The sequence below is a fragment of the Boleophthalmus pectinirostris genome, unplaced genomic scaffold (assembly GCF_026225935.1).
Source record: "Boleophthalmus pectinirostris isolate CB_2022bp ecotype Guang Dong unplaced genomic scaffold, ASM2622593v1 HiC_scaffold_2823, whole genome shotgun sequence".
NCBI lineage: Eukaryota > Metazoa > Chordata > Actinopteri > Gobiiformes > Gobiidae > Boleophthalmus > Boleophthalmus pectinirostris.
In genome coordinates, this window is record NW_026571288.1 from 1207229 (window position 1) to 1234870 (window position 27642).

Genomic DNA, 27642 nt, shown 5'->3' on the forward strand with positions numbered 1-27642 from the left:
TTTGTAGAAACAAAAGCTTATAACCTGACTTTAAATTAATCGATTGGTTTTAGAAATGTCTCATATGAAGCTAAAACCCTCCCAAACTATGCTCAATATACTAAAATAAATTTGCTTCACTGAAGAAAGATTGATCATTTAATGAACACAGAAAGGTCAGATTTTGGCAACAAAAAAGTCTTGTCACCTTGTCATATAACGCACCCAATCCTAGATTACAGCCTCACCTGTGATCAGTAACTGATCAATCAATTAGTGGGTGTGTATAAAAAGAACCCCAGCACACCAGACCTTCACAGCCACTGCAACTTGACCTCTGACAACATGCCTAAGATCCACCCTGAGACCAAAGCGTTAATTAGTAGTAGTGAGAGCAGGAGAAGATTTGGGAGTGAACCATGAGTTTCCCTGCCCTTTTCAAATGTACATTTGCACTTTCCTGCTTTCTATGATCAGATTAAAAAATATTTCAGAATTTTGGAAGTTATGCCATGTCCCCTTTTTAGTTGACTAAATGATCGGGAACACGTGTCTAGTCCAACAAGGATTTTTTAAGTCAGCTACAGCCCTAGTGTATCAAAAGTTACACTAACACTAATTCTAACATACTATTTTATCTGGCTGGTCACCAGTGTTGGGAGTAACGCGTTATAAAAGTAACGAATTACAGTAATGCATTATTTTTTGCTGTAACGCAGTAATGTAAGGCATTACAGGGGAAAAAATAGTAATATTTTACTCGGTACAAATGTGAGTAACGCGCGTTACAGTGTTTTTTTTTTTTTTTACCTGGATTGAAGTGGTGGGTTTTTCTTCATACAAATTCGCTAAAATCACCTCGATATCAGCAGCGGTGAAACGCCGGAGATGCGCCCTCATAGACCTTCAGGTAACCGCGGGCGAAAGGACTGACAAAGAACTCCACGCTGTTTAGACCTGGTTTAGACCTGGGTCAGTTTTGATTTAGACCTGGTTTAGACCTGGGTCAGTTCTGGTTTAGACCTGGTTTACACTCGTCCCTCCCTCTATCGCAGTTCACTTTTCGCTGTCTCGCAGATTTTTTATTATTATTTTTTTGTGTGCAATTTTGCATGCCCTGTTTTGTTTTGTTTTTTACATTGTATGAATGCGTATTGCGTTCCTCCCGCTGCGTCCTGACTGGCCAAGGGACTCCTGTCTCCTGTACAGTACAGTACAGAATGTGTTCAGCTGCCAAATTTAAATACATGTTCAATCTCTAGCAGTGTGATTCTGAAGTGCTGTACGGTTGCAAGTTTTCTCCCCGACGAAACCCACAACGTCGACGAAACGTTCTGCACCGACAAAGGCTCCTGCGCTCGCACCCAAAAGGCAGAGGAAGATGCAAACCATCACACAAAAAGTTGGGCTTCTGGACACGCTGAAGGAAGGTAGAAGTTACGCGCTGTAACAGACTCTTGCACCGGCTCGGGTACCTGCAAATAGTTGCTGAAATCAGGGCCGCGAGCCCGAGCAGCAGGGTGACAGCCGCTCTTACCTCCGTGAGGTGCGGAGCAGAGCCGCTTCTTTCTCCTGCGGTCACCTTCGAGCCCGTCCCTACAGTGAGTCCTGTTTTAGTCCTAGTTCAGTTCTAGTTTAGTCCTAGTTCACTTCTGGTTTAGTCCTGGTTCAGCTCTGGTTTAGTCCTGGTTTAGACCTGGTTTAGTCCTGGTTCAGTTCATATACAGCGCAAAAGTTATTTTGGTGAGAGTAACTTAAAGTAATGCAATAGTAATGTAATGCCTTACATTTTAAATGCAGTAATATTGTAATGTAACGAATTACTTTGAAATGACAGTAATAGGTAATAAATAACGCATTACAGTTTCAAAGTAACTTGCCCAACAGTGCTGGTCACACAGAAGAAGAATTGTACTTAACTAGACAGTGTGAATGAAAGTGCCGTCAATTTCTTTTCACAATAATCATAACAGCTCAATAGGCTGTATTAACACTTATGTTACAAACCAGGAAGACATTTGGAAATATGCAATACCAAATTATGGTGTAGTTCCCGACACTGGGCTCGCCGACTGACTGAGATCAAAGCCACTGAAGTAAATGGGATCAGAGGTAAAATGATAAAATGAAGACTGCATACATATGTGCCGTTTGGAATCATCTGGAATTTGGCGCCTCATCTCTTCTAATCACATGTACCCAGCACTCGGAGTTGTGTGTCAGTGGGGAAATGATGAAAACTGAGTCATGGTTGTAACTAGGGGTGTAAGAAAAAAATTTATTCAGTGATATATCATGATACTTCATTGCACAATTCTCGAATCCATTCAAAATGGATCTGAATCTATTTTTAAAATAATATTTTTCACAGAAATTCATTAGTTACATTCACAGTTCTTATCATTTTAAGAAGTTTATGAATTATATTTCATACAATTGTGTTCTCTTGAAGGTGTAGTTGACTGTATTATTAGAAGTAATTGTTGATAAATCGCAATATATCATCCATTGTTTTAATATTGGGTTATATCGTGATATATTGAATTGTGAAATGTGAATAATGAGATGTATCATGTCGTCAGACTCAAGACAATGCACACCCCTAGTTGTAACTAAGGCTGGGGATCATTAAGAAATTGCTGATACGATACATATCTCAATACACAGGCTATGATATGATACATAACTCGATACACAGGCTATGATACGATACATACCTTGATACACAGGCTATGATACGATACATACCTCGACACACAGGCTATGATACGATACATACCTCGACACACAGGCTATGATACGATACATACCTCGATACACAGGCTATGATACGATACATACCTCGACACACAGGCTATGATACGATACATACCTCGACACACAGGCTATGATACGATACATACCTCGATACACAGGCTATGATACGATACATACCTCGACACACAGGCTATGATACGATACATACCTCGATACATAGGCTATGATACGATACATAGGCTATGATACGATACATATCTCGATACAGTGCACTTTCAGTTCGATATAATATATTTCAAATCGATTTGATACGGTTCAATAAAAAATACACTTCTTGTACAAAGTTCATATGAAACACAAACATTTTAATCATCAAAACTGTGAAAATGTCAAATGTGTCACATAAATAATTTCCTTCCTCTGAACAAGGAACAAAACTAAAAATACTCTTGACCATATGCTGATACAGCTGCCAACGATATAGATACTGTATCATCTAGAGCCCGACCGATATATCAGTTGCCCAATATTATCTGCCGATATGGGTACCTGGAGGCCTATTGGCTATCGGCCGATATGCTTGCTGATAGGGGTCGATATTTCACGTGGGCATGTGATACGTCGTAAAAAATCTTAGACTCTCTACATTCTGTTCATTTAATCCAATTTACAGACAGATAAATGTCTTAATATGTGGCTCCACATCAGTATTTATCTGTGGAGTCATTTGTCTGTGTGTGTGTGTCTGTACTGTCCCTGAACACACCACAGAGTCGAGTCAGTCACGTGTGTTTGTTTACACCCACAGACATAGATCCAAACATTGAGATTATATTCTTTTTACGGACAATCGGTTTGAGTCTGGATTAAAAGGACATTTATTAGTGCATACTTGTGATGTGAGGAGGAGCCTGTGTGAGCGCTGAGTTGGAAATATGTCGACTTTGAAGCTAGTTTTGGTCATTAGTTATGGGTTAGCTGCTGTAGCTTTCACACATAAACAGTCAGTTTTCTATTGGTCTGTTGTAAAGTGACTACATTGGCCGTATATTTGTTACTGGACCTGCATTGATATGTAAATGAGCTGTGAATAGACGTGTGAATTACGACATTTGCGCATATAATTAATTACCACGGCGCGCACGTATTTACGGCTAAAGGTGAATAGCGCTAATTTCTTTACTAGTTATGGGATTGGTCGCGAACAAAATGGCTCTTAGAGCCGGCTCTTTGAAGAGAACGACGTGAGCCTGATCTTTATTCGGAGCCGTGTTTTCTCTTTCTCTTATTTTTTTCTCTTCACATCGCATGCAGACTCGTGGAAGTTTGACAGCGGCAGCGGCTCAAAACAAAACTTGCATGTGCATAGGATTAAAAAAAATGAGCATATTTGGCTGTAGTTGGCATGAAATAAATAAACCAGGACTAATCTTGGGCACGAGATAGAGACCATGTCCCGACACTCAGTCCTGGTTCAGTTTTGGTTTAGTCCTGTTTTACACGTGGTCTAGATCTGTTTTAGTCCTGGTTTAGTCCTTTTTCAATCCTGGTTTAGACCTTGTTCAGTCCTGATTCAGTCCTGCTTTAGACGTGCTTTAGACCTGCTTGCAACAAAACAATCTGAAGAGTCGCTTGGGAGCCAAAAGAACCAGCAGCTTTTAGTGAGCCGAGCCAAAAGAGCCGGTTCTCTAAAAAGAACTGGAATACCCATCACTAATGTCTAGAATGTGATGCAAAAATGCCATTAAGCCAACCTACTGTGTGTAAATATCATCATATTTACATAAGAAATATGAGGCAGAAGAACAATAAATGTTGCCTAAATAAACCCAATTTAAAATCCACTAAAGCCAAACCTAAGTTTTTTAAACAATTCAACATTTACAGTGAATTTTTACATCACTAAATATATCGGTGATTATATCGGTTATCGGCAGCTCCAACTCCCATTATATCGGTTTCATATCAGCCACAACAAAATCCATATCGGTCGGGCTCTAGTATCATCACATTAAACCATGTGATGTATTGATATTTTTGCACACCCCTAGTTGTAATTGTTGATGAGTCGAACATAATGGACCACTACAACGACATGGAGCTGAAGAAAACTTGGACATTTTCTAATTTTTCCTACATTTCCTACATCCTACATCCCAGAGCCCACTAAAGTTATCATCACATGTTTCCAAACGTCTTCCTGGTTTGTGACATAAGTGAATAGTGCCTGTTGGATTTGGTGACATTTCCACTTCCTGAGTTTGCTGGGGGCTGGTGTTGGTTTACACTATAGTTCACACTATTTAAATTCACTTTCAAATATTACAGCCTAATAAACACATCAGGACAACAATTAGCTGGAGCTTAAAGCACAAAATATTCTAAAAAGTGACTACTTTCATTATAAATCTGATAAGTCAAATTAGACTTGCTTGTACAATCTCTGTGGCAAAGATCTGCTTTCTTAAAACAAAACCCAAATAATGACAGTAGCTTTTGTAGTTTTAACATGAATTCTTGAAGGAATTTACTTGTTCGGGCATACTTTTTAAAAACATATCAGACAATCTTTGGATAACAAACTCCCAAATGAACGATCCACACTGGCGCAGAGAGCTATCAGCTAAGCTACTGTCAGATCATACTAAACAAGTGGTTAACAAGTACATTTTAAGAACATATAAAATGAATTTAGGAGGTTTAGAAGCACAATCCAGCTCTGACAGAATCAACAAATCTGTTTTCTACACGAATCACTCGGACACTTTCGCTCCCTGCTAGCCCGATGCTAACTTAACCACAGCGACAACATCTTCACAGAAAGGCTGAAAACGTGACGAATAACGTGCTGTCGCCGACAAACACAATGATCACACACGAGTGGCGTTCAGAGGAAGCAATCGCAGTTTGATAACAGTGATTTTGAGGTTAAATTCGAGCACTTCGGGGGCGAACAGTTGAAGAAAGAGTTGCTGCTCCACTCACCATCCCCGCGGCCGCCATCTTGAATACGTGTCATAAGTGACGTCAAAGGAAGGAAGCGAAAATATGATGAGTGATTAAAATATATGAATATATTTTAGGTTTATTATAAAAGCAAATATCTTAAACAAACAAATAAACAAACTAAAAACTAAAAATAAACTAATTAAATAGCCAAATCAGATACTGTCTATGATCGCATCAATTACTGCTTTGTACTGACTGTGTGGGCTGCTTCCTTGTAGAATAATAATGAAAACAACAACAACAACAATAATAATAGTAATAATAATAATAATAATAATAATAATAATAATAATAACCTGTTATTTTTGCAGTTGTGCTAAACGAAGCTGGATTGTACTCAGTTACATTTACTTGAATAATTTTTTGAAGATTGTTTTCAGAAGACATCAAATATATGAAATAAGATGTATGGAATTATGTAAAAAAAAAAAAAAAAAAAAAGGAAGAAATAGCACATCCTCTCCTCATCTGCATCTGCTGACCTGCCCGGACCAGTTCTATTAAACTGGACTGACACCTTCGACTGAGACACCCAGGGGACTGAGAAGCACAGCAAAACTTCTCTCTGGATCAATATATATCTCCCTCTCGCTAACAATTTTGTATATTTTATTTTAACATCCACAGAATATTCATTCTTTGCTCTGTCAACAGCTGCAAAGCTGCACACTTCTCTCATGACTGAGTCTCCTGAAATGGTTTTTACTTCACAGATGTGCCTCGGGGTCAAGAAATGCCAAAAGTGCAAAGCAGTGTTGAAAGCAAAGGGTCAAGGTGAGCATTGAGTTTTTCAGAGTTTATTTTTGTTTCCTACATATGTGTGTTCATTCATAGTTTTAAGGACTTCAGAGAGAATCTATGGAAAAAAGAACCATGAATGAAAAAGTGTGTCCAAACATTTGACTGGTGGTGTATATGAATCTAAACATATAAAATACATGTATTTAGTGCTGATTACACTTCTACACTTCTCATTTGTATGGTACCTTCATTTAAGCACTTAAAACTGAAAATGATGTATGCCTAAAAAAGGTATGTCTGGAAAACAGGTCAGTTATTTTCCGAGATTCCCAGAACATGTGGAAACCCTGTTTTAATTATACAAAGAAAAATACACAGAGACAAATCTTTATCTTATCTTTATTAAAAGGTTTATAATGAGAAGCTAAAGTTAAGCCTTCAAAAGAGGAACACAATATTATATTTACAGGACATAGAAAAGCAGTAGTAAGCTCTATTCAAATACTTGTATACACAGGCTTCAGTCCTCTATCTGTAGAAATGCACAGGCCCTTATAAAGAAGATTCTCCCAACAGTCTGTTACTGCATCAAACAGATACGAACAAATGAAATGTGGAAAAACACAACTGAGATGTTATTTGTGTTTTCAAAGTTAGATTCATTTCTATGGTACCCATAAGTTATCAGTGCAGAGGTTATGTTAAAACAGTGCACAAATAAATTAATCTTAAGAATTAATGAAATATATTTAAAACACAGACTACAAAAGGTTCAAGATTCAATAAAAACATTTCTTTAAAAGGCACATTAGGAGAAACTCAGCCACTCTATAAATAAATGCGACACACTGAAGCAAAATCAGCAGAAACCGTTCAATGCGGAGTCCCCAAAATTCACAGTTAAGATGTGGATTTAAAAATGTTGTATAGTATTAATGATATGGACAAACACACAGCATGTTCATGTGAAGAGTGGACTTTACTGCACTGCAAAAAAAAAAAACAAGAGTCTACAGCAGACACAAGAAACCCGACTGGTGCCAGACTGAGCCATGTGTGTTTTGCAGTGTGGAGTTGGAGTGGAGTTTAGCCTCCAACCTTAAAGTGCATGTGACAGGTTAGACTACTCATTTCACTATATTTTTTACAAAAAAAACAACAACTATACTGTCTATAGTTTTTTGTAATTTTGTTATCTTGGTGAAGTTTATAACATTATTTCCAGGTTGGACATGGGCATCAGATATAACAAAACTTGTCTAAATTACACAACAGCTATGATTTAATAAATAAAAAATAAATGCTGAACACATTATTTTTTAATTTATTTTTATTTTTTATTACTATTATTTGGTTAAATCAATGTTTAAACTGTCAGAAAAATGCCTTTCTTGTGTGTAGTTGCCATGTTGTTTGGTTGCTCTTGTGGCTGACTGGCTGGCACACTGAGCAGTTTTTAAATGTTTGACTTACATTTTGGGTGTAATATTTTGGGATTTTGACCAACTATGAAGTGCAGCTTGGGCATTTGAATGGATGGAAGTTAAAGACTATTGGACTGTGTGATTTGAGTTTGTTTCTTCTTGTATCCATGGCAACCCTGCATGGAGCTAGCTCTGCCAACCAGTTAGTAGCTCTGAAATGCTACAAATCCTTTACAACAATGCAACAGGCTTTCTATGCCAAATATGGCAGACAACAGAGCAGAGAGAGACTTTCCTGTTGTGTCTCTTGTCTTCACCTGGCTCCCCCTGAAGGCTGCTGTGATGCTGCAGGACACAGTGGACACTTTTGTCCTACGGGTGGTTACTCTCCTCACCCTGGATCTGATGTCACTACCTGTTGAGCTGCACTGAGACCTTTGTTTGATCTTTACTATTATGTTTGTATTTCTCTGCTCTATGTGACTAAACTGACCCTGAGGAACAGAGAAAGTTTGATTTTGATTGAATAAATAATAAACTGCCTCTGCATTTTGAATGGAAATTATCTTCACAAATTGCCATTTAACTGATGTAAAACTATGATAAATATTGACCACAAGACAGGTGCTATCCACCAAACCAAGTCAGAATAAGAAAATACATTAATCTGTCAAATGCACTTTAACTTTATCCAACTTAACCATGTATCTATTGTAAATGAATAAACTGTTACCAATATTTTGTTTTGGTTTTTTTAGCATGAGATTTGCCGGAGTGGAGCTCACATCTGCATCACCAGTGGTGTCAAACCTCCATTTTGTACAGAGAGATTTTGTTTGCAGTGTACTCCATGCTGTATTTTACCTCTGAAAGGAACCGTATTATGCTATTCTCAGATCTATGTTCTAGCTTTGTTTCCTCATCACAAATATACCAAAGGTTGTGTTTGTTTCCTTCAGAAATGAGTCTTTCAATCAGACAAAAAAAAACCCACTTTGTTCTACTTTGTGATGGCATGTGTAATACAGGAAGTGCTCCACTGTATTTTAAACTCCATACACCTTCACTAGAATCATTTGGGTGATTTCAAGTCAATCTCTCCTAAACAAAGGGTAAAAGGGAGCTGTTAACATGAAAACTACCACTATGCAAGGTAGAATACAGCATTTTGAGCTTTGGAGATGTAGACATAATAACTAATAATAAACTGTTACTCAAACAATGTGTGGATGAAACAAAACACAACTCCAGTTAGTTAGGCGTGTGTAACAAATTAAACATGGCTAAAAGCTCACAAGAGTGGATTTTGTGAAATATTGGACCTATACATTTTGGCAGTGTCCATCATGTTTTTTGTCGCTTGTGTTTGTTTTGCAGTGTGTGTCATGGCTGCTGCTGGTACTGGCTCTCCGTGGCCGTGTAGAAGTCCTCCAGGACACTCTGCAGATAGTCAAAAGTGGGTCTGTCCTCCGGTTTGTTCTTCCAGCATTCCAGCATGATCTCGTACAGCTCTTTGGGACAGCACTCCAGGCGTTGCATCCGGTAGCCCTTCTCCAGAGCACGGATCACCTCAGGGTTTGTCATGCCTGAGGGACACAGAAACATACGGTAATAATAATTAAACTGTGTGTTTCCTCTCATTAAGGTCATTGGTGGGAAGTTAAACTCAGTCTGGTCCATCAGCTTTCCCAGTCACTACCAATCGCTCGCACACAATCACATCTATACTTGGCAATGTGTGGGTGAAGTGTCTTGCCTAAAGACAGAACAACAGGAGGTACTGTTCCGAGATGGATTTGTCCACATGCTCTAACTACACAGCAAAAACTGGAGGGTTAAAATTTCAGAGTAATTTCAGAGACATTTCTAACACAAGAAGTGTTATTTTTAAGTTAAATGGGGTTTGAGTTGAGGTCATTTGAGTTGATATGGTTACCGTATTTGCGTACTGTCATTAAATGGTCTATTTTCAAACTTTTTTCACAAATAAACCGCACTGGACTTTAAAGGAAACACAACAGTGTGATGGGTGAGTGGTTTTGTTTGTTTGTGGCGTTCACGGTGACTCTGGGCTTTGTTCAGTTGTGGCGTGTAGGGAGGGTGCTGTCTGGGACCAACGGATTGTCGGCGTGTTCGCAGTGACTCAGTTGTTCAGTCGTGTCTAGAAGTGGCACGTTGCACTCGCTTTTTCGGTTCGTTCCTCCGTTCCATTCCTCGTCCGTGTGGAGCGATGAGTGTGTGTGTGTGGGTGTTTGTCGCTGTGCGGTCGCTGTCTGCTCCGTGTGTGTTTGTATGCGCTGTGGGTGCTGCGGCTTTGTAGTTTACTGAAGTCATGCTGGGACACTACGAGTGGATTTGTGTATAGGGCGCTCTGGATTGTGGGGCGCGCAGTCATTTTTTGATGGGGTTGGAGGCATAAGCGTGCATCTAATAGGACAGAAAATACAGTAATTCAACTTCCCCTTATGCTCATTCAATTTCCCTTATTGTTAATTTGGTACCTTCACCCACCACTTCAAACTCTTGCAAGAGAAGACCAGTTTGAACCAGTTTTGTACATAATTTCATCTTAAATTAACTAAAATAAAGTGTAAAAATAAAACATATCTGTGTGTTGTTTAGCTAAATCAGAATAACCCTACAAAGTGTTATCCTTTTACTCTCAAAACGTTAATATAACTCTTAATTTCAGGGTTAAACAGGAACTTTTAGTCCAGTATTACTTAATTAAAATTTACAAAAATATTAAATTAACTCTAGAACAGATTGGACTCATATAAACCCTGAGAAAATGTTAAAATTGATTCTGTGAGAGTCAATTTTAACACTCCACTTTTTGCTGTGTACTCTGGACCCTTCTCCAAATCTGGTTAGGATCCTGGAGGAGTCTGTGATGTCATCATTCGTGGCCCTCTCACCTGGGTAGGGGGTGCGTCCGTAGCTGATGATCTCGGTCAGTAAAATCCCAAAAGACCAGACGTCAGACTTTATGGTGAAAGAGCCGTAGTTTATGGCCTCGGGAGCAGTCCACTTGATGGGGAATTTAGCTCCTGATAAAAACAAATATATGCATTAGAAACATAGTCCTGGTTTAGTCCTAGTTCAGTCCTGGGTTAGTCCTGGTTTAGTCCTGGTTTAGTCCTGATTTAGTCCTGGTTTAGTCCAGAACTAGTACCTTCTCTGGCTGTATACTCGTTGTCCTCTATGATCCGGGCCAGTCCGAAGTCTGCGATCTTACACACCAGGGCTTTGTTGACAAGGATGTTGGCGGCGCGCAGGTCTCTGTGGATGTAGTTCCTCTGCTCGATGTATGCCATGCCCTCTGCTATCTGTTAAATCACATCATCATATTATACAATATTATATATGACTATTAAAATCTATTAACAAGCCCACAGACTGTCTAAACAAGTGGGGCATGATGTCACCCACAGCGTTCGGTTCCAAATAAAGCTCATATTTAAATTTCCGATCACAAGTATCATAGCAACCAAAGAGCAAATCAATAGCAAGGGTGATGAAGGTACCACACCTTCCTGCCCAGACTGCTGGTTTAACAGGAAGTGGGCACTTAGCAATGCAATTTTAGAATGCAGTGGTTAGCGTGTCCGTTTGTAAAGTCTATGAATAAGCCAAAAAAAAAAATCATTTATATGCAACCTGTACAAAACTGTATACAGCAGTGTCCTCACAAATTCTACCCTAAAATTTAAATTCACTCCTTTCTGCAAAACTGTCATTTGGTATTACAAAAGATTTAGATTTTATATTTGGCTTTGTGGTAATAATTCTCACTTGAGACATTTAAACCTGACTCTACCTGAACACCACTAGAGGGTGCTGTAGGTGGTAAGAGTTTTTATCTCAGCATGACTTTTAAATGCAGTAGAAGCATCTGAATCTGACCTTTAAAATACTAACGTGTAACATCTGAACACTGTGCTGTATAGAGCACCTCCTGCCCCTGACCTGCTCCTCCTCCTCTGGCCCTCAGACAAGGCCCCTGGTGCATATCTCACCCGCCCAAAACCCTCTGTGTTTGTGGGATGAATTCTGTTTTACCTGAGCAGAGAAGTCGATGAGCTTTGGGAGCTGCACACGGTTCCCCTCATCACTCTTCAGGAAATCCAACAAGCTTCCTGCAAATCCAAATGAGCTACAGTCAGTGTTACATCACACACACTAACAACAGAATGTTATATCAGAAATGTTAACCACAACATGTTATATCAGAAATACTAACCACAGCCTGTGAGTTGGTGGGAGTGTTACAAGAAAGTGGTTTTCAAATGGTAGAATGTGATGATGTCACAATCCCACATGTTTTTCCTATTGACTTTATATTCTACAATAAAATATCCAAAATACTGAACCTGATCATTTCTATTAGTCTACGTTCAGACTGCAGGGCTTAACGCTCAATTCCAATTTTTTTGTGAAATCTGATGTTTTGCGAGGTCGTTCACATTTCCAATTAAATGTGACTTGTATGTGAACTACAGTGTGAACATTAAACGGCCCTAAAGTGTCCTGCATGTGCACTGGAGACACAATGACGTCAACCGCAGCGAGCGTGCTCTGTGTTTACGGAAGTTGTCCAAACATGGACGCAGCATTGAGCACCTGGAGATTTTAAAGTTCCTCTCGTACCGGAGCCAGAACATGAACAACTTACTTGTTTTAAGGGGGAGATTGAGAAGGAGAAGAACGAGGTTTTTGGCCGTGGTGTTTTGTGGGGCAGCGGCAGCGACGTCCGCTGAAAGGAACATGTGGATGTGAAGACGTAGCCAAGAGTGGTGAGTGGTGATGTGCTTCACTTCAGTGACATGGAGTTCATTAACAATTTTCGCCTACTTCAGCTCAGAATAGTGACGTTTGTGGCTTGTTGATAACGTGTAGGTCGAATGAATGAGCTTTGGCCGTTCAGACTGAAGTCGCATGTCAAAAGATCAGATATGTATCGGTTTCAGGAGCACATATTGAAGTGGCCTGGGTCGCATTTGAAAAAATCGGATCTGTGTCATTCAGACTGTCATTAAATATCAGATACAGGTCACAATGAGGCCAAAAAATCGGATTTGGGTCACTTCAGGCTGCAGTCTGAACGCAGCCTTAGTGACAAGCCCAAGAGCTCATTGTATCACAACACAAATCTGTATTTGTAGATGTATTCTTGCTGCGTCTCTTAAGTACAGTTCGTACAGAATGTTGTGATACCAGAAGAAACGCAGCTGTTTAATGGAGCAAAACAAAACAGTTCTAGAGGATGGTCCATTGTGTGACTGTCTCTATGAAAATGTTACTGCTTTGCTAAGAATGTTCCACAGTAAGGCATTAAACTAGTCTATCTCCATGGAGACAAACAGGTGGCAACATCAGCCAGTTACAGGTTACAGGTGAAGGTGAAGCTGACCACAGTAAGAAAGCATGTTTTTCAAAGCATCTGTGAGCCTTCAAAACACCTCTGACTGAACACATGCACGATGGATAAGTTTGAAGCCATACTGCGGAACATTCCAGGCAGAGCACTAACATCTCCTTGGAGACGAGAAGGTGGTGTAAAGGTTCCACAGTGTCCCTTTAACCCTCTGCTGTGCTCACCCTTCTCCATGAACTCGGTGATGATGTAGATGGGCTCCTCTTTGGTCACCACGGCGTTCAGTCGCACCAGTTTATCGTGCTGCAGAGTCTTCATCAGATTGGCCTCCATCATGAAGGCCTCCACAGACATGCTCCCTGGCTTCATGGTCTTCACCGCCACCTTTGTGTGCTTGTTGTATGTCGCTGGAAACACACATACAAAAAACAAATCAGATGTCAAGAGTGTACTGTGTTAGTGAACTACTACAGTGCCTAAAATGCATTATTTTTATTTCAGCAGACCAGTAAAAACAGATTGTTTATACATAGAGCAGTTTTTCTCAAACTGTAGTAGGCATACCAGAGGTGAGACATGGTGGGCTCCATATGTAGAGAGGTGAGATGTATTGAAAAATATTGTTATTACTCTTTTATAGATGTGAAAACAGGCTTTTGCCCACGTGGCCTGACTGAGCTCAGTCCAAACTGAAGACACCCCCTCCACAGAGGTGACAGGTGCAGAAAGGGCAGGTGCAGAGGGGTAGATGCAATGCAGAGATGACTGGGCGGTGGTCTAAGGTAGGGGCTTCTATTTCTGTTTCAGTGTCTGGCTGTAGGGACATGGAACATCACTTCACTGTGGAGGAGCCTGAGCTTGTGCAGGAGGCCTCACCTCCACACACAGGCTGGACTCTGGACTCTCCACTTCTCTAGCTTTTCCTACAGCTCAGAGTGTTGAGTTCACCCACCCGAGAGAGTCGCATCTCTGTATCTTCGGGTGGGGGACAGTCTCTCTCTGTTGTGTTGCCTATGGGCCAAACAGCAGTGCAGAGTACCCTGCCTTCATGGTGTCCCTGAGAGGAGTACTAGAAAGTGCACCAACAGGGAACTCCATTGTTCTACTGGGGGGACTTCAACCCTGGACCCACGTGGGCAACGACAGTGACCCCAGGAGAGAGAGTGGGACGGGGGGTGGGGTGACCAGAGTGGCGTCTGTTCTGAACTTGAGCAGTGTTCTCTTACTGGACTTCTGTGTCACAGTTTCTCCCAAACAAACAACATCAGTGCAGGTGGAACCAGAGCCACAGGCTGGAACTGCAGATGCACTTTGTTTCATATGAACAGTAACAGTTGTGAGTGTTGGTGTAACAGTTGTGAGTGTTTGTGTGTTGTGGTGCTGTGTCTGTGTCTTACCCATCCACACTTCTCCAAACTGCCCCGCTCCGAGTCTCCTCTCCAGCTTCAGGGACGAGCGAGGGATCTCCCACGCGTCCTTCTCCCACGGCTTCTCCGGTTTGAGACTGAGACAGGCCGTAGTGAGAGTCTGGCACAAACCATCACCCTGCTCTGTGGAGGGAAGAGAGGCTTAGACCTGATGCCCTCCCAGTGTGTCAGATGCCCTCCCATCCTCCTGTATCCCTGTGTGTCAGATGCCCTCCCATCCTCCTGTATCCCTGTGTGTCAGACTGACATGGGGGCAGCTCACATGTCTCTAGTTCATGTGCAGATGTTGTGGTGTGTTTGGGTAAATACAGCAGGATATCTTAAATACACTTTCAGGTTTATTGACTGACTTTTGTAATGGCTGACGAGCTCCTGCAGCGTGCTGAAGGTGATTCTGGGGGAGATGTAGAATCCTCCGTTGTCCAGGGTCCTGATCTTATAATGTTTGACTGTGTCTCCAGCGTGAGGGTCAATGTCCCGCACGGACAGAGAGTAACTGCCTGCAACACACACAGTCACCAGCAGGGTGGTTAGAGGCGCTGTACAGAGTCAGACTGCAGCTATTCATAACATACAGCTACGAGACTGTTACAATATTGTATTAGTACTTACTGGTCACCGAGTTTATTTATTTTTCCTGTTTACAGTTTTCTCAGAAAATCCAGTGGTGGAATATTGTACGTTTGTCTCATATTGTGCTGCACTAACATGAATGTTCTCAGAATCATAGACTGTAAATATAATTGAACATAACTAACTGGATAAGCACTGCATGCCAAATAGGAAGTTTCCATGCAGACACTTGAATGTATGTATCAGTCTTTAGCAACTTCCTTTTGATTCATATGTTCAGTGTTGGGGAGTAACAGATTACATGTTACGTAATCAGAGTACAAATTATGAGTAACTGTATTCAGTTACAGTTACTGTTTCAGTGAGTGGTAATTGGATTACAGTTACTTTGTTGAAATAAATTGATTAAAACTAGGTCTAAACCAGGACTAAACCAGGATCTAACAGGATTTAACAGGACTAAACCATGCTGTGTCTCCTCCTCTTCTATCAATAACAATATTAATACGATTAAGTAAAGTCTGGGCTTTTTATTTTCTTTTAGCAGATAAAACATCTTATGTGAAGATTTCCTCGTCTTTGCTTCTCTATAGTAAATCAAGTAATCCAAAGTGTTCAGATTACATTACTCACCTTAACTATCTTAATGGATTCCGTTACAAACTACATTTTGGGATATGTAATCTGTAATCTGTAGGGGAATACATTTTAAAAGTAATCTTCCCAACACTGCTTATTTTATATAATACAAACTTTTCCACAGCCTCAGATTGTTTCTCTTCACTAGTTTTGTGGAATTTTGTTAAAGTCACTGGCGTCAGTTGAGTGGAAATGACCTCATATAATTTCCATAAAAAATAATAATGAATAATTTTAGAAATATACTCACACAAATGACATTATTACACAAAACAGCACAAACCAAATACAAACGTTTTATAAAACTGTGTGCCTGTTTTGAGGCTGTTTAACATTTTAGGAGCTGGATGATGTCATTGGCCAAAAATAAAACTGCTGATATCTTAAGAACCAAAATCACACAAACAAAACTTTTAACAGCACAAAACAGCACAAACAAAGCACAAATGTCTGACACCATTTTGCGGCATTTTGGAGCATTTTGAAGCTTCTTGGGGGCTGACCCGAATTTGATCTATAAAAGAATTTCTGCAGCACAAATGAAGCACAAATGACGGACATAGTGTTTGTGTAGGTGATGTCACACTCACTTAGTCAGCAAAAAGGTGAGAGTGAATTACTGAAAAACTGTTGATTAAAGGTAATGTTCGAGAGGGACTTGTTTCACACCACAAATCAGCTCACTTGCTGTAGCTCCAGCTGTACCAGTTCTTTCTGGTTGTGTTAAAATAAAGTTGATGACATCAGTATCAACTTTTGGGTCATAGTCTGTCAGTTACTGGGATCTCAGGGTCCACAGATGATCTAAAACGATTTGATATTCATGACATCATTTATCAGAAGCTGGTCACTGCTCTCACCCTTTGTGGTCTCACTGTCTCGGATCATGAAGGAGCCCACGTTGTTCCCAGTCGCCAAAAGCTGTCGCTCTGCATCCTTCCTGCTCACGCCTTTAAAGAACCAACTGCAAAACAAATACATACAAGAATATAAGAAGACGGATGTGAGAACGGGTCAGAGGAGCAGAGGAGAGGGTCAGAGGAGCAGAGGGACAGAGGAGAGGAGGAGAGGGTCAGTGAAGAAGAGAAGAGGGGCAGAGGAGGAATAGACAACCAGAGGAGAGGGTCAAAAGAACAGAGAAGAGGGTCAGAAGAGCAGAGGAGACGGTCAAAAGAGCAGAGGAGAGGGTCAGAAGAGAAGAGGAGAGGGTCAGAAGAGAAGAGGAGAGGGTCAGAAGAGGAGAAAGTCAGAGAAAAAGAGGAGAGGGTCAGAGGAGCAGACAAGAGGGTCAGAAGAGGAAAGGGTCAGAAGAGCAGAGGAGGAGCAGAGGAGACAGTCAGTGAAGAAAAGAAGAGGGTCAGAGAAGCAGAGGAGGAGCAGAGGAGAGGGTCAGAAGAGCAGAGGACAGGGTCAGAGGAAATGAGGAGAGGGTCAGTGAAGAAAAGAAGAGGGGCAGAGGAGAAGGTCAGAGGAGCAGAGGGGGAATAGACAAGCAGAAGAGAGAGTCAAAAGAGAAGAGGAGAGGGTCAGAAGAGAAGAGAGTCAGGGAAGAAGAGGAGAAGGTCAGAGGAAAAGAGGAGAGGGTCAGAGGAGCAGACAAGAGGGTCAGAAGAGGAAAGGGTCAGAAGAGCAGAGGAGGAGCAGAGGAGACAGTCAGTGAAGAAAAGAAGAGGGTCAGAGGAGCAGAGGAGGAGCAGAGGAGAGGGTCAGAAGAGCAGAGGACAGGGTCAGAAGAGCAGAGGAAGATCAGGTGGTACAGAGGATGCTTACTCTTCTGTCTCTAGTGTGTCTTTGGCGACATAGTTACTGGGGATGAAGCCTTCTTGGCCTGTACTTATGGACTTGGCTTTCCACCATTCTCCTGATCTGCAAAAAGAATCCACAACCGTCTTCAGTAAACTTCAGAAAACAAGAACAAAAGAAAATTAAAAAATAAAGTTTACTCTTCCAAAATCTTGAGCTTGTCTCCTTTCTTGAATCCCAGATCTCCTTCGTGAATGGCCTCGTAGTCGTAGAGCGCTATGGCAACACTTTCACCTGGAGGAGGAGAAGAAAAAAACATTTCAAACTAATTGCACAAACTGGACATCTCAGAACTTTTACCATGTTGTAGTAGTTTCTTCTCATTGACCCTCTGAAGTTGTGTGATTCGTGCATTTTTGAGTAAGTACAAGTTAATGTTTAAGGCACATTCTGTAACTTTTGTGGTGTATGCTCGTGTCTCCATGGAGATGTTATTTCTTTGTCTTATGCATCTCCGTAAATATTCCATCAGGCCATACAAGTCAGATGATTTTCAAGTTATTTTTGAGCTCTCAAACATGTACAATGAATTAAATATATGCAGGATAGATATGTTTAATGCTATACTGAGGAACATTCCAGGAAGAGCAGTAACATCACCATGGATATGAGATGAAAAACAGTTACATGCAGATTTTTTCACATGTATGACAAAAGTCTACATTTTCAAATACAAACACAGTGGAAAAAAAATAACTTGTAACATTTACTAGAAAAAAAAACCCTCATAACAATTTGCAGTAGCATTTTTTAAAGTAAATGTTACTGCTGTAATGTCAGTAGTATCAATTTAAGTAAAATGTACTTACCACTATGATTAACAGTCATGAATTTACTGAGCAATTCTTACAAATTTTTTTATTTTCATTTTTTTAATTGCATTGCTGTGATGAAAAAAAAAACTAAAAGTCTATGTATATATCTAGTCTTCACTGATGTATAATAAATCAGGATGTAAAGATATCCAACTGTCATGGTACGATATTATCACGAAACGATATACATCTCACGGTACGATATTTATTGCGGTATTTTGGAGAATGTGATATAATTGTAGATTTGGACACTTTTTTGCTTTTAAAATACCTTGACAAGATTTTGGTGTGAATTATTTCCATTATAATACTAAGAATTCAAGTAAAATACAAATCTCTGCATATTTTCTGCACTGAAATGAATTATGGGATATGTAGTTCCCAATGTTTATATGCTGTTGCTGCTATAAAACCTGCATTTAAGCAAAGGAACTTCTGATTCAATATATCCTGACGATATTATTGTGAGTCTTTTGACAATATCACAATATTTCAGTTACACCCCCATTACTAAATGATAAATGGTCACATTTTTATACAGCGCTTTTCCACTTTCAAGGTTCAAAAAGTGCTTTACAAAAAGGAACCACTTTTTTCTTAATACTGAAGTAAAAGTAAACTGTATCTGATATTACAACAGTCCAAGTGCAAATTGTTACGAGGATTTTCTCTAGTAAATCTTACAAGTCATTGTTTTCAGTGCAGTAAGTACAGAGTGGTGGGCGGGGATAGGTGATAGGTGAGAACCAAAAGAATATTAGCGCTCAGTATTAGTACTAGATTATTCAAACATGCAAGAATCAATCCAAGTACAAATGAGTATGGAAATGAAAATTATGCATTGTTTTATGAATTTAAATATATTACACATACATAAAACATACAAAACATATTACACTATTAACTGCAACTCATACCATATTTAGATCACCATGTTTCCTTGTATTGTTTTGAAAATGTTATACTCGCCAAAAACAACGTATAAACATGTTTTATAAGTTTATGTTTATGTTTCCTCTTTCAGAGCGCTACCACAACACAATCAGCGTGCATCCCTGTAATTAGCCACTCCACATCACATCAGGTTTGTCAGGTTGTTGTGTAAAGTTCTGTTTTGTTGTGTTGGAGCATGAGTGATGTTGTAAGGTCAACGGGTCCAAGACTCAGCGGCTTTTTTTTTTTTTTTTTTTTACACATACACATAAATATGTACATATACACATACACATGCATACACACATATATATACACAGACACATATACACATACATAATAATAGCTACACTCTTAATAATACAGTGTTACTCTAAACAGGTAGATGGAAGGTCAAATATTAATCAGTTGGTCATAATACCCTTTCATATGAATACATGTATATATGTACACTACCGTTCAAAAGTTTGGGGTCACTTAGAAATGTCCTTATTTTTGAAAGAAAAGCCCTGTTTTTTTCAATGAAGATAACTTTAAACTAATCAGAAATACACTCTATACATTGCTAATGCGGTAAATGATTATTCTAGTTGCTAATGTCTGGTTTTTGGTGCAATATCTACATAGGTGTATAGAGGCCCATTTCCAGCAACTGTCACTCCAGTGTTCTAATGGTACAATGTGTTTGCTCATTGCATCAGAAGACTAAAGGATGATTAGAAAACCCTTGTGCAATCATGTTAGAACAGGTGAAAACAGTTTAGCTGGTTAGAGAAGCTATAAAACTAACCTTTCTTTGAGCAGGTTGAGTATCTGGAGCATCACATTTGTGGGGTCAATTAAATGCTCAAAATGGCCAGAAAAAGAGAACTTTCATGTGGAACTCGACAGTCTGTTTTTGTTCTTAGAAATGAAGGCTATTCCATGCAAGAAATTGCCAAGAAACTGCAGATTTCCTACAGCGGTGTGTACTACTCCCGTCAGAGAACAGTACAAAAAGGCTCTAAGCAGAGTAGAAAGAGAAGAGGGCAGCTTGACCGTACGTACGGACGTAAGAAGTGTCCATCCAGCCAATCCAACTTGTGGGAGGGGATTCTTGAAGCGTGGGGTGAAATTTCTCCAGATTACCTCAACAAATTAACAGCTAGAATGCCAAAGGTTTGCAATGCTGTAATTGCTGCAAATGGAGGATTCTTTGTCGAAAGCAAAGTTTGAAGGAAAAAAATTATTATTTCAAATACAAATCATTATTTCTAACCTTGTCAATGTCTTGAATATGTTTTCTGTTCATTTTACAACTCATGGTGGTAAATAAAAGTGGGACTTTTCATGGAAATCACAAAACTGTCTGGGCGACCCCAAACTTTTGAACAGTAGTGTATGTATATATAAACATACATACATACTTTAATACTGACAATTTTGACATTCCCAACCTCTCCAAAGCAGCAAACATCTTATATGAACAGGTGGTCTGTACGTGTACATTATTCATTCAAATTAGTAACATTCGATAATACACATATTGAAGGAATACCAATAATAATTTACTAAGTGTGATACCTTACTTCTTAAAGAGTTTCCAGACTTGCCAGTATAGGATACCAAAGTTCTTGAAAAATGTGTCCATAATTATTTTTTTCAAGAGTTAATTTTTCCAAAGGTAGAAATTCTGACAATTGAGTCATAAATAGCCTAAATGTAGGAGGTAAACTACATTTAGGCTCGACTTTTAACTGGAACCCTTAAACACGAGAGCATCTCCCCTATTTTAGCCTCTCTCCATTGGCTCCCTGTGTCTTTCAGAGTCGACTTTAAAATTCTTTTATTTACTTTTATGTGTTTGCACGGCCAGCGCCCTCCTACCTCGCTGACTTGATCCACCCTTACGCCCCCTCTCACACTCTCAGCTCAGCAGACCAGTTCCAGCTCGCCGTCCCAAAAACTAAACGTAAGCTTTGTGGGGACTATGTGTTTTCTGTTGCATAGGCTGAGTCTGTACCTGTGTTTAAATCGCTCCTAAAAATGCACCTTTTAGGGCTTTTAACAAGTAAAATGTATATTTCTTCTTATTTAGTGTCTTACTGTTTTCTATGTTTTTAGTAGTTGTATTGTGTTTGTGTTGTGTATTTTCTTCTTCTGCGATTGTCATTGTCTGTCCTGTGTTCCTGTGCAGCACTTTGGCCAGCTGTAAAGTTTTTAAAGTGCTTTATAAATAAAATTGGTATGGTATGGTAAGAAGGGTTCAATTAGGGCATGGGAGAGATCACTAGATTACTCAAACATGAATGGATGACATCTAAAACCTCTTTGGGCATGTTTCTGATGAAAGAAGAACATTATAAGAAAGCCCCTCTTCAAGGTTAACAGAAACGCTGAGTCCCAGTTCCTCATAATTTGCTTATTTCACTACTTCCTGGTTTGATAAAAATAGCAGTGGCCAGTTCCTCATTAACAGACCATAAACTCACTGTTCAAAAGACCAAATGCAATTGAAACCCTTCCAAAAATAATATGAGCCAAATTTGTTCCTTAAACTAACCAAAGACTCCCATACATTTCCGAACATGTTTGCAGATGTGTAAACTACACGGTTAGCAGATTTTACACAGAATAAAACCCAGCGGAGACATGTGCAGGGAGGGCATCTGACGCACAGGGAGGTTTGAATCTCTGAGAAAGATACTAAAACATTTGCATTTGTAACATAACTGTTACCGAGTAACCACCACGTAAACAAGAACCGAAACTTCTACAAACATCTCAGTAGTTAGGATTAGGCTAAAAATAAATGACTACACCTTTATTTTGTTGAGTGAAGGTCTGAAATGACTCAAACAGTGACTTCTGTGAGCGTTAAGCCGTGTTAGAATGTTGTTACTTCCTCAAAAACAGACCTGGAGTTGTGTTTTGTTTCATTCACACATTTGAGTAACAGTTTATTATTAGTCGATCTACATCTCCAAAGCTCCACCTTGTGATGTCATGAAGTGTTCTCAAGCTCCTCTTACAGCAGATTCTTTTACATTCAGTTCAGTTAAGATTGGCAAATCCAGATCTGAAATGTTCAAATGATTCTAGTGAAGGTGTGTGGAGTTTAAAAACACACTGGAGCACATTCTGTATTACCACATGACATCACAAGGTGCAACAGAGTGTTTTCAGTTTGAGAGAAGAACTCTAAATACACTGAAAAAAAAAGAACTTGAAATATTTACTAGAAAAAAAATCCTCATAACATTTTGCACTAGCATTTTTTAAGTAAATGTTCCTGCTGTAATATCAGGTACAATTTACTTCAGTCAGTATTAAGTCAAGTGTACTTACCACCACCATTAACAGACATGAATTTACTGAGTACTTGTTTTTTTAAGTTAGAAGTCCTATGTAAATAAATTAAGCAAAATATATAAAATATTTTCATAATGAATTGTATTACTGTGATGAAATAATTAAGTAAATCTTATATGTCCAGTAGAGGTCTGGGCCGGACAGATTTTTCAGTCCCACTCCTGCCTGCTCCCGCAAAGAATGGTCATTTTCAGTCTCGCTCTCGCCCGCATCTGTGATATTTTGTCCCGCGCCCAAGTCCCGCAGGATGGGAACCTTTGCTTTCTTAAACTCTATCAAACACGGAGAAGAGAAAGAAATTGGGGTGCATATGGGGGGAGGCATGGTTAAGTCCAAGCTAAATCCTGTTTTGGTCCTGGTTTTAGACCTGTTTTTAGCCCTGGTTTAGTTCTGTTTTAGTGGCGTAGCCCACGAGACGTACGAGACGAGGGGGGACTCTGCGCACGGCGTACAGGAAGGTGGACTGTTTGCGCGGCGTACGGGAGGGGGGATGTCTGCTGCTTAAAATGTTTTTATGAATTCCAAATAAAATATCTAGCACAAATTATACATGATATTCTTACATTCATTTGTATATTTTACTTTACACTCATATTTAGTTTGCGAGACTGCAGTTTATCATCCCTCCCGCCCGCTCCCGTGTTGTGCAGTCTCGTTCTCGCCCACACCCGCAGTGAGCTTTCAAAATTTATCCCGCGCGCTACTGGTTTGCTTCGGGTCCCCCGGGGCTCTAATGTCTAGTATTTACTCATGTAGAATAAATGGAAATAAATGGAACCACTCACCCATTCACACACACACTCACTCATACACCAATTTACACAACTGGGGGTTAGGTGGGTTAAGTGCCTTGCACACACAATGACAGCATTCATCTGTGGGAGCTGCACCGACAACCTGTGGGTCAGTGGATCGCTCTGACCACTCTCCCAAACCCAGTGATGTTTTTTTTTTTTTTTTTTAATGTTGAGAGCAGGATTTGAACTAAGTGAGCTACTCTTGCCCCAATAATTCCCTGCATTGCCGCCAAATGCAGGGAATTATCTAGAAGGACGTCAGTATTACTCAGTATTTCTGCATTTGTGAGTAGCGACCAGTCTTTCTAATCTTTCAAACGTGTTGGTGATCCTATAGTAAAACTTACTCATGAAACACAATACTTGGACTGCATGAGTAAAATAAATACATTTGGTCTGTTGCTATTAAATAAGTTGTAGTTCTCACAGAATTATGTTATTGCAGTGTAAAAATGACCAGAGTTGATTTTATATAGTGTAGTACCCCAGAAGGTTTTTTTTTTCTTTTTTTTTCTGTGTATCTAGAAATCTTCAGGCTTTGTGTGTAAAACATGTGTGAGTGAAACAAAACACAACTCCAGGTGTGTTTGTGAGGACCATAGACGCATCAAGAATCTCAGACTTCCAGTCACTGCACAATTCATACTGGGAAGGATTTTCCGAGCATCAGACCTCCATGTTTGTTTTCCCAGTGGGATATGTCTATTGTCAAAGTCGATCTTTTCTAGTCTTTTGAACCATATCACTTTTGTTTCTGGTTCTGATATTGTCATATTTTAGTTTTGGGATTCAGACATTGTAATTGTGTGGTTGTTGGATCCTAACAGCAGAAAACAGCTTGAGAAATTTGTTTGTGAACTTCATAAATGCAAAAGGGAATCAGATGTGTGTGACTCAAACCTCTGTTCAAACTGTTTCTCTTCCCAACGGAATTGAAAAATAGTGAAAGGTGAAGGTGATGGGCAGGATTGATCCACAGGAAGGACCAAAAAGGAAACATTTGACTGTCTAAATCATCCCGAGTTTGCAGTGAACATTTTGTATGTAAAGCACCATCAAAGCAGGATCCTGTTTGTTAATCAAGAGGTACAGAAGACAAACAGACTGAGCTGCACTTTCTTGTTCTTGTGGTTTTACAGCAACATCATGTCTTGGTCTCTTTGCAGTGGAAGGTGTTTCTTGGTGAACAGTTGGTGCCCTTCGCTTTGGTGTTGACTTTTTAAATTCGCAACCACGGTGGAGCGAAGAATCGGGATTTTGCTTTGATGGGTTCCTTTTTGGTTCTTCCTGTGGATCAATCCTGCCCATTGCCTTCACCTTTCACTATTTTTCAATTCCGTTGGGAAGAGAAACAGTTTGAACAGAGGTTTGCAGTCACACACATCTGATTCCTTTTTGCATTTGGAGTTTTCCGCTGTTAGGATCCAACAACCACACAATTATGATGTTCAAATCCCAAAACTAAAATATGACAATATCAGAACCAGAAACAAAAGTGATATGGTTCAAAAGACTAGAAAATATCGACTTTGACAATAGACTCATCCCACTGGGAAAACAAACATGGAGGTTTGATGCTCACTTTTTCGGAAAATCCTTTCCAGTATGAATTGCACAATGACCGGAAGTCCGAGATTCTTGATGCGTCTATTAGAACATACAGTAGATCAGATCAGGTGTAATCAGAGCCCTTCCTTGTTTCTTCCTTTATGAACTATGATAAATATTTAATACGTGTGCAAACCCTCCAAACCAAGGAACAGAAATGTAACACAGCCATGTTTGGGATTAGAAATCAAACCTGTTGTTTGTGATGGAACTGGTACACACTCACCGTCTGAGGAGTTCACTGCGTTGGATGTTTTGCCCTGTGGAGACAAACAGAAGATCATTGTAAATATTCTGAACACGGGAGGGCATCTGAGACACACAGATGTTTCAGAACATGTTTGTAGATATGGAGTAAGAAGGCTTTGAGAAATATTTGTGTGCATAGGATAGAAATCTGTGCAAGCCTGGCCATACTTGAACATAAAATAAATATTTGTGAACTCTGAAATGAGTCCTGTCGTACATAAAATATATTGTGTGTATTTTATCCATTAGAATACAAATAAAAAAATTACAACATCAAGAATTACAATCATCAAATGAAAATTTACGATTACTCTTTCTTCAGTATGTTCAGTTCTGGTTTAGTCCTTGTTTAGTCTTGGTTTAGTCCTGGTTTAGTCCTTGTTTAGTCCTGGTTTAGTCCTTGTTTAGTCCTGGTTTAGTTGTTTAGTCCTGGTTTAGTCCTTGTTTAGTCCTTGTTTAGTCCTGGTTTAGTCCTTGTTTAGTCCTGTTTAGTCCTGTTTAGTCCTGATTTAGTCCTTGTTTAGTCCTGGTTTAGACCTTGTTTAGTCCTTGTTTAGTCCTGGTTTAGTCCTGGTTTAGTCCTTGTTTAGTCCTGGTTTAGTCCTGATTTAGTCCTTGTTTAGTCCTGGTTTAGTCCTGGTTTAAACCTGGTTTAGACCTGGTTTGGTCCTGGTTATATTAAAAAATATTTAATATTTTAATATTTAATATAAAAAAAAAAATCACCTTTTAAATATTCAGCACAAATATTTTCAAGCCTTCAAATTCAACAGTCAAAATTTAGAGTGTAAAATTCGCAGTGAAGAAAATTCACAGTAAAGATCCAAGATGCCAAGGCAGAAGCAATCGATCCAAAGTGATGCGATCTAACTTAGTAAGAAACAGGAGATGTTGCAGTGACGTGATCTGATTGGTCAGAATTAACCTCATTGTAACCTCATCTCATTGATTTGTTAAGTGTAAACCCCGCCCACAGATGAGAACAGCCAATAGGAAACAGCCTCTGTCCTCCTCGCTCACATCATCGATTGCTTCTGCCTTGGCATCTTGGATTTTTACTGTGAAATTTTTCACTGCAAAATTTATATTCTGAATTTCAACTGTTGAATTTGAAAGCTTGAAAATATCTGTGGTGATTATTATTTTTTTTTTTTTTATTTTGAATTGAAAGTAAACTTCAAATTTCAGCCACTAAAATTCAGAATAAAAATAATTCAAACATCTTTTTTCAGAGTTACAAAATTCAAAGTGAGAAATTCAGTCATATTTAAAATTCAAAATCTGATGGAACAAATTATCTTCCATAGCAAACGCTCTACCAAGTGAGTTCCTGAGTAGCTACTGTCTCCACGTGAGGTACAGAGTTCAGTGGAGGACACTTGTGAGTTTAAAGTTGGTCATTTTCTGCGTAACAATGTGTAATCTAATCCAATGTTTAAATCGATTTAAATTGTGCGTGCTCTTAAACGCTTTTTAAACACAGAGGTTCAGAGTTAAACCAAACCCAGACATTATCTGTAGAGGAAGGAAAGAGACTATCAGATCTCTAGCTCCGCTCCTCCTCCTCTTCATCACTCTCATGTTTTTACTATAATTATGTAAACACTAACACGCACACAGCAGGAGCACAGAGAGTCAAAGAGGTTCAGATGTTACGGAAACCATCTCCTGCTCCGCTCCCCCTCCTCTTCATCACTCTCATGTTTTCACTGGAGACTTGGAGAGACTTATCCATGTGTTTGTCTCCAGTAGGTTAGATACTGTAACAGCCAAACGAGTTGTGAGATGCTGCAGAACATCCAGAACACTGCTGCTTGGGTCCTGACTCGAACCTGTGCTCAGGTCTCTGCACTGCCCCCTGTGGCTCAGAGAAGAGACTTTAAAGCGGCTCTGCTTGTACAAGTCTCTCCACTGCCGAGCACCGAAGTCCATCTGTGACATGTTAGAGCCACATGAACCATCTCACACTCTGAGGAGCTCAGGAACCGACCTCCTGCTGGTGCCCAGAGTCACGACTAGGGATGGGCATGATTAGTCGATTAATCGATAAGAGATCATTAAGAATTTCCTCGATTACGTTCATTTTAATAGAACAAACCGAATGTAGGTTGCTGTGCGTAGTGTAGCGTGACCAAACGTCCGTGTCCGGGAACAAACAGG

At 39.6% G+C, this 27642-nt stretch overlaps 2 protein-coding genes across 2 annotated transcripts in view; both read right to left on the bottom strand.

Annotated features, from left to right (window-relative positions):
* tm9sf4 (transmembrane 9 superfamily protein member 4) overlaps positions 1-5762 on the bottom strand; it is a 29904-nt gene extending 24142 nt beyond the window's left edge. The window contains exon 1 of the mRNA XM_020934662.2: positions 5722-5762. Within this exon, the coding sequence (XP_020790321.1) occupies positions 5722-5739 (18 nt within the window). The 5' untranslated portion in view covers positions 5740-5762. The remainder of the gene's footprint in view (positions 1-5721) is intronic.
* A 1109-nt stretch (positions 5763-6871) lies between these two features.
* The window catches only part of hck (HCK proto-oncogene, Src family tyrosine kinase), a 33300-nt gene continuing 12529 nt past the window's right edge, over positions 6872-27642 (bottom strand). The window contains exons 3-13 of the mRNA XM_020934664.2: positions 25460-25493; positions 17870-17963; positions 17697-17792; positions 16787-16890; positions 15065-15214; positions 14685-14837; positions 13512-13694; positions 11973-12049; positions 11086-11239; positions 10829-10960; positions 6872-9496 (exon numbers count right to left, since the gene is read on the bottom strand). Of these exons, the coding sequence (XP_020790323.2) occupies positions 9294-9496; positions 10829-10960; positions 11086-11239; positions 11973-12049; positions 13512-13694; positions 14685-14837; positions 15065-15214; positions 16787-16890; positions 17697-17792; positions 17870-17963; positions 25460-25493 (1380 nt within the window). The 3' untranslated portion in view covers positions 6872-9293. The remainder of the gene's footprint in view (positions 9497-10828; positions 10961-11085; positions 11240-11972; positions 12050-13511; positions 13695-14684; positions 14838-15064; positions 15215-16786; positions 16891-17696; positions 17793-17869; positions 17964-25459; positions 25494-27642) is intronic.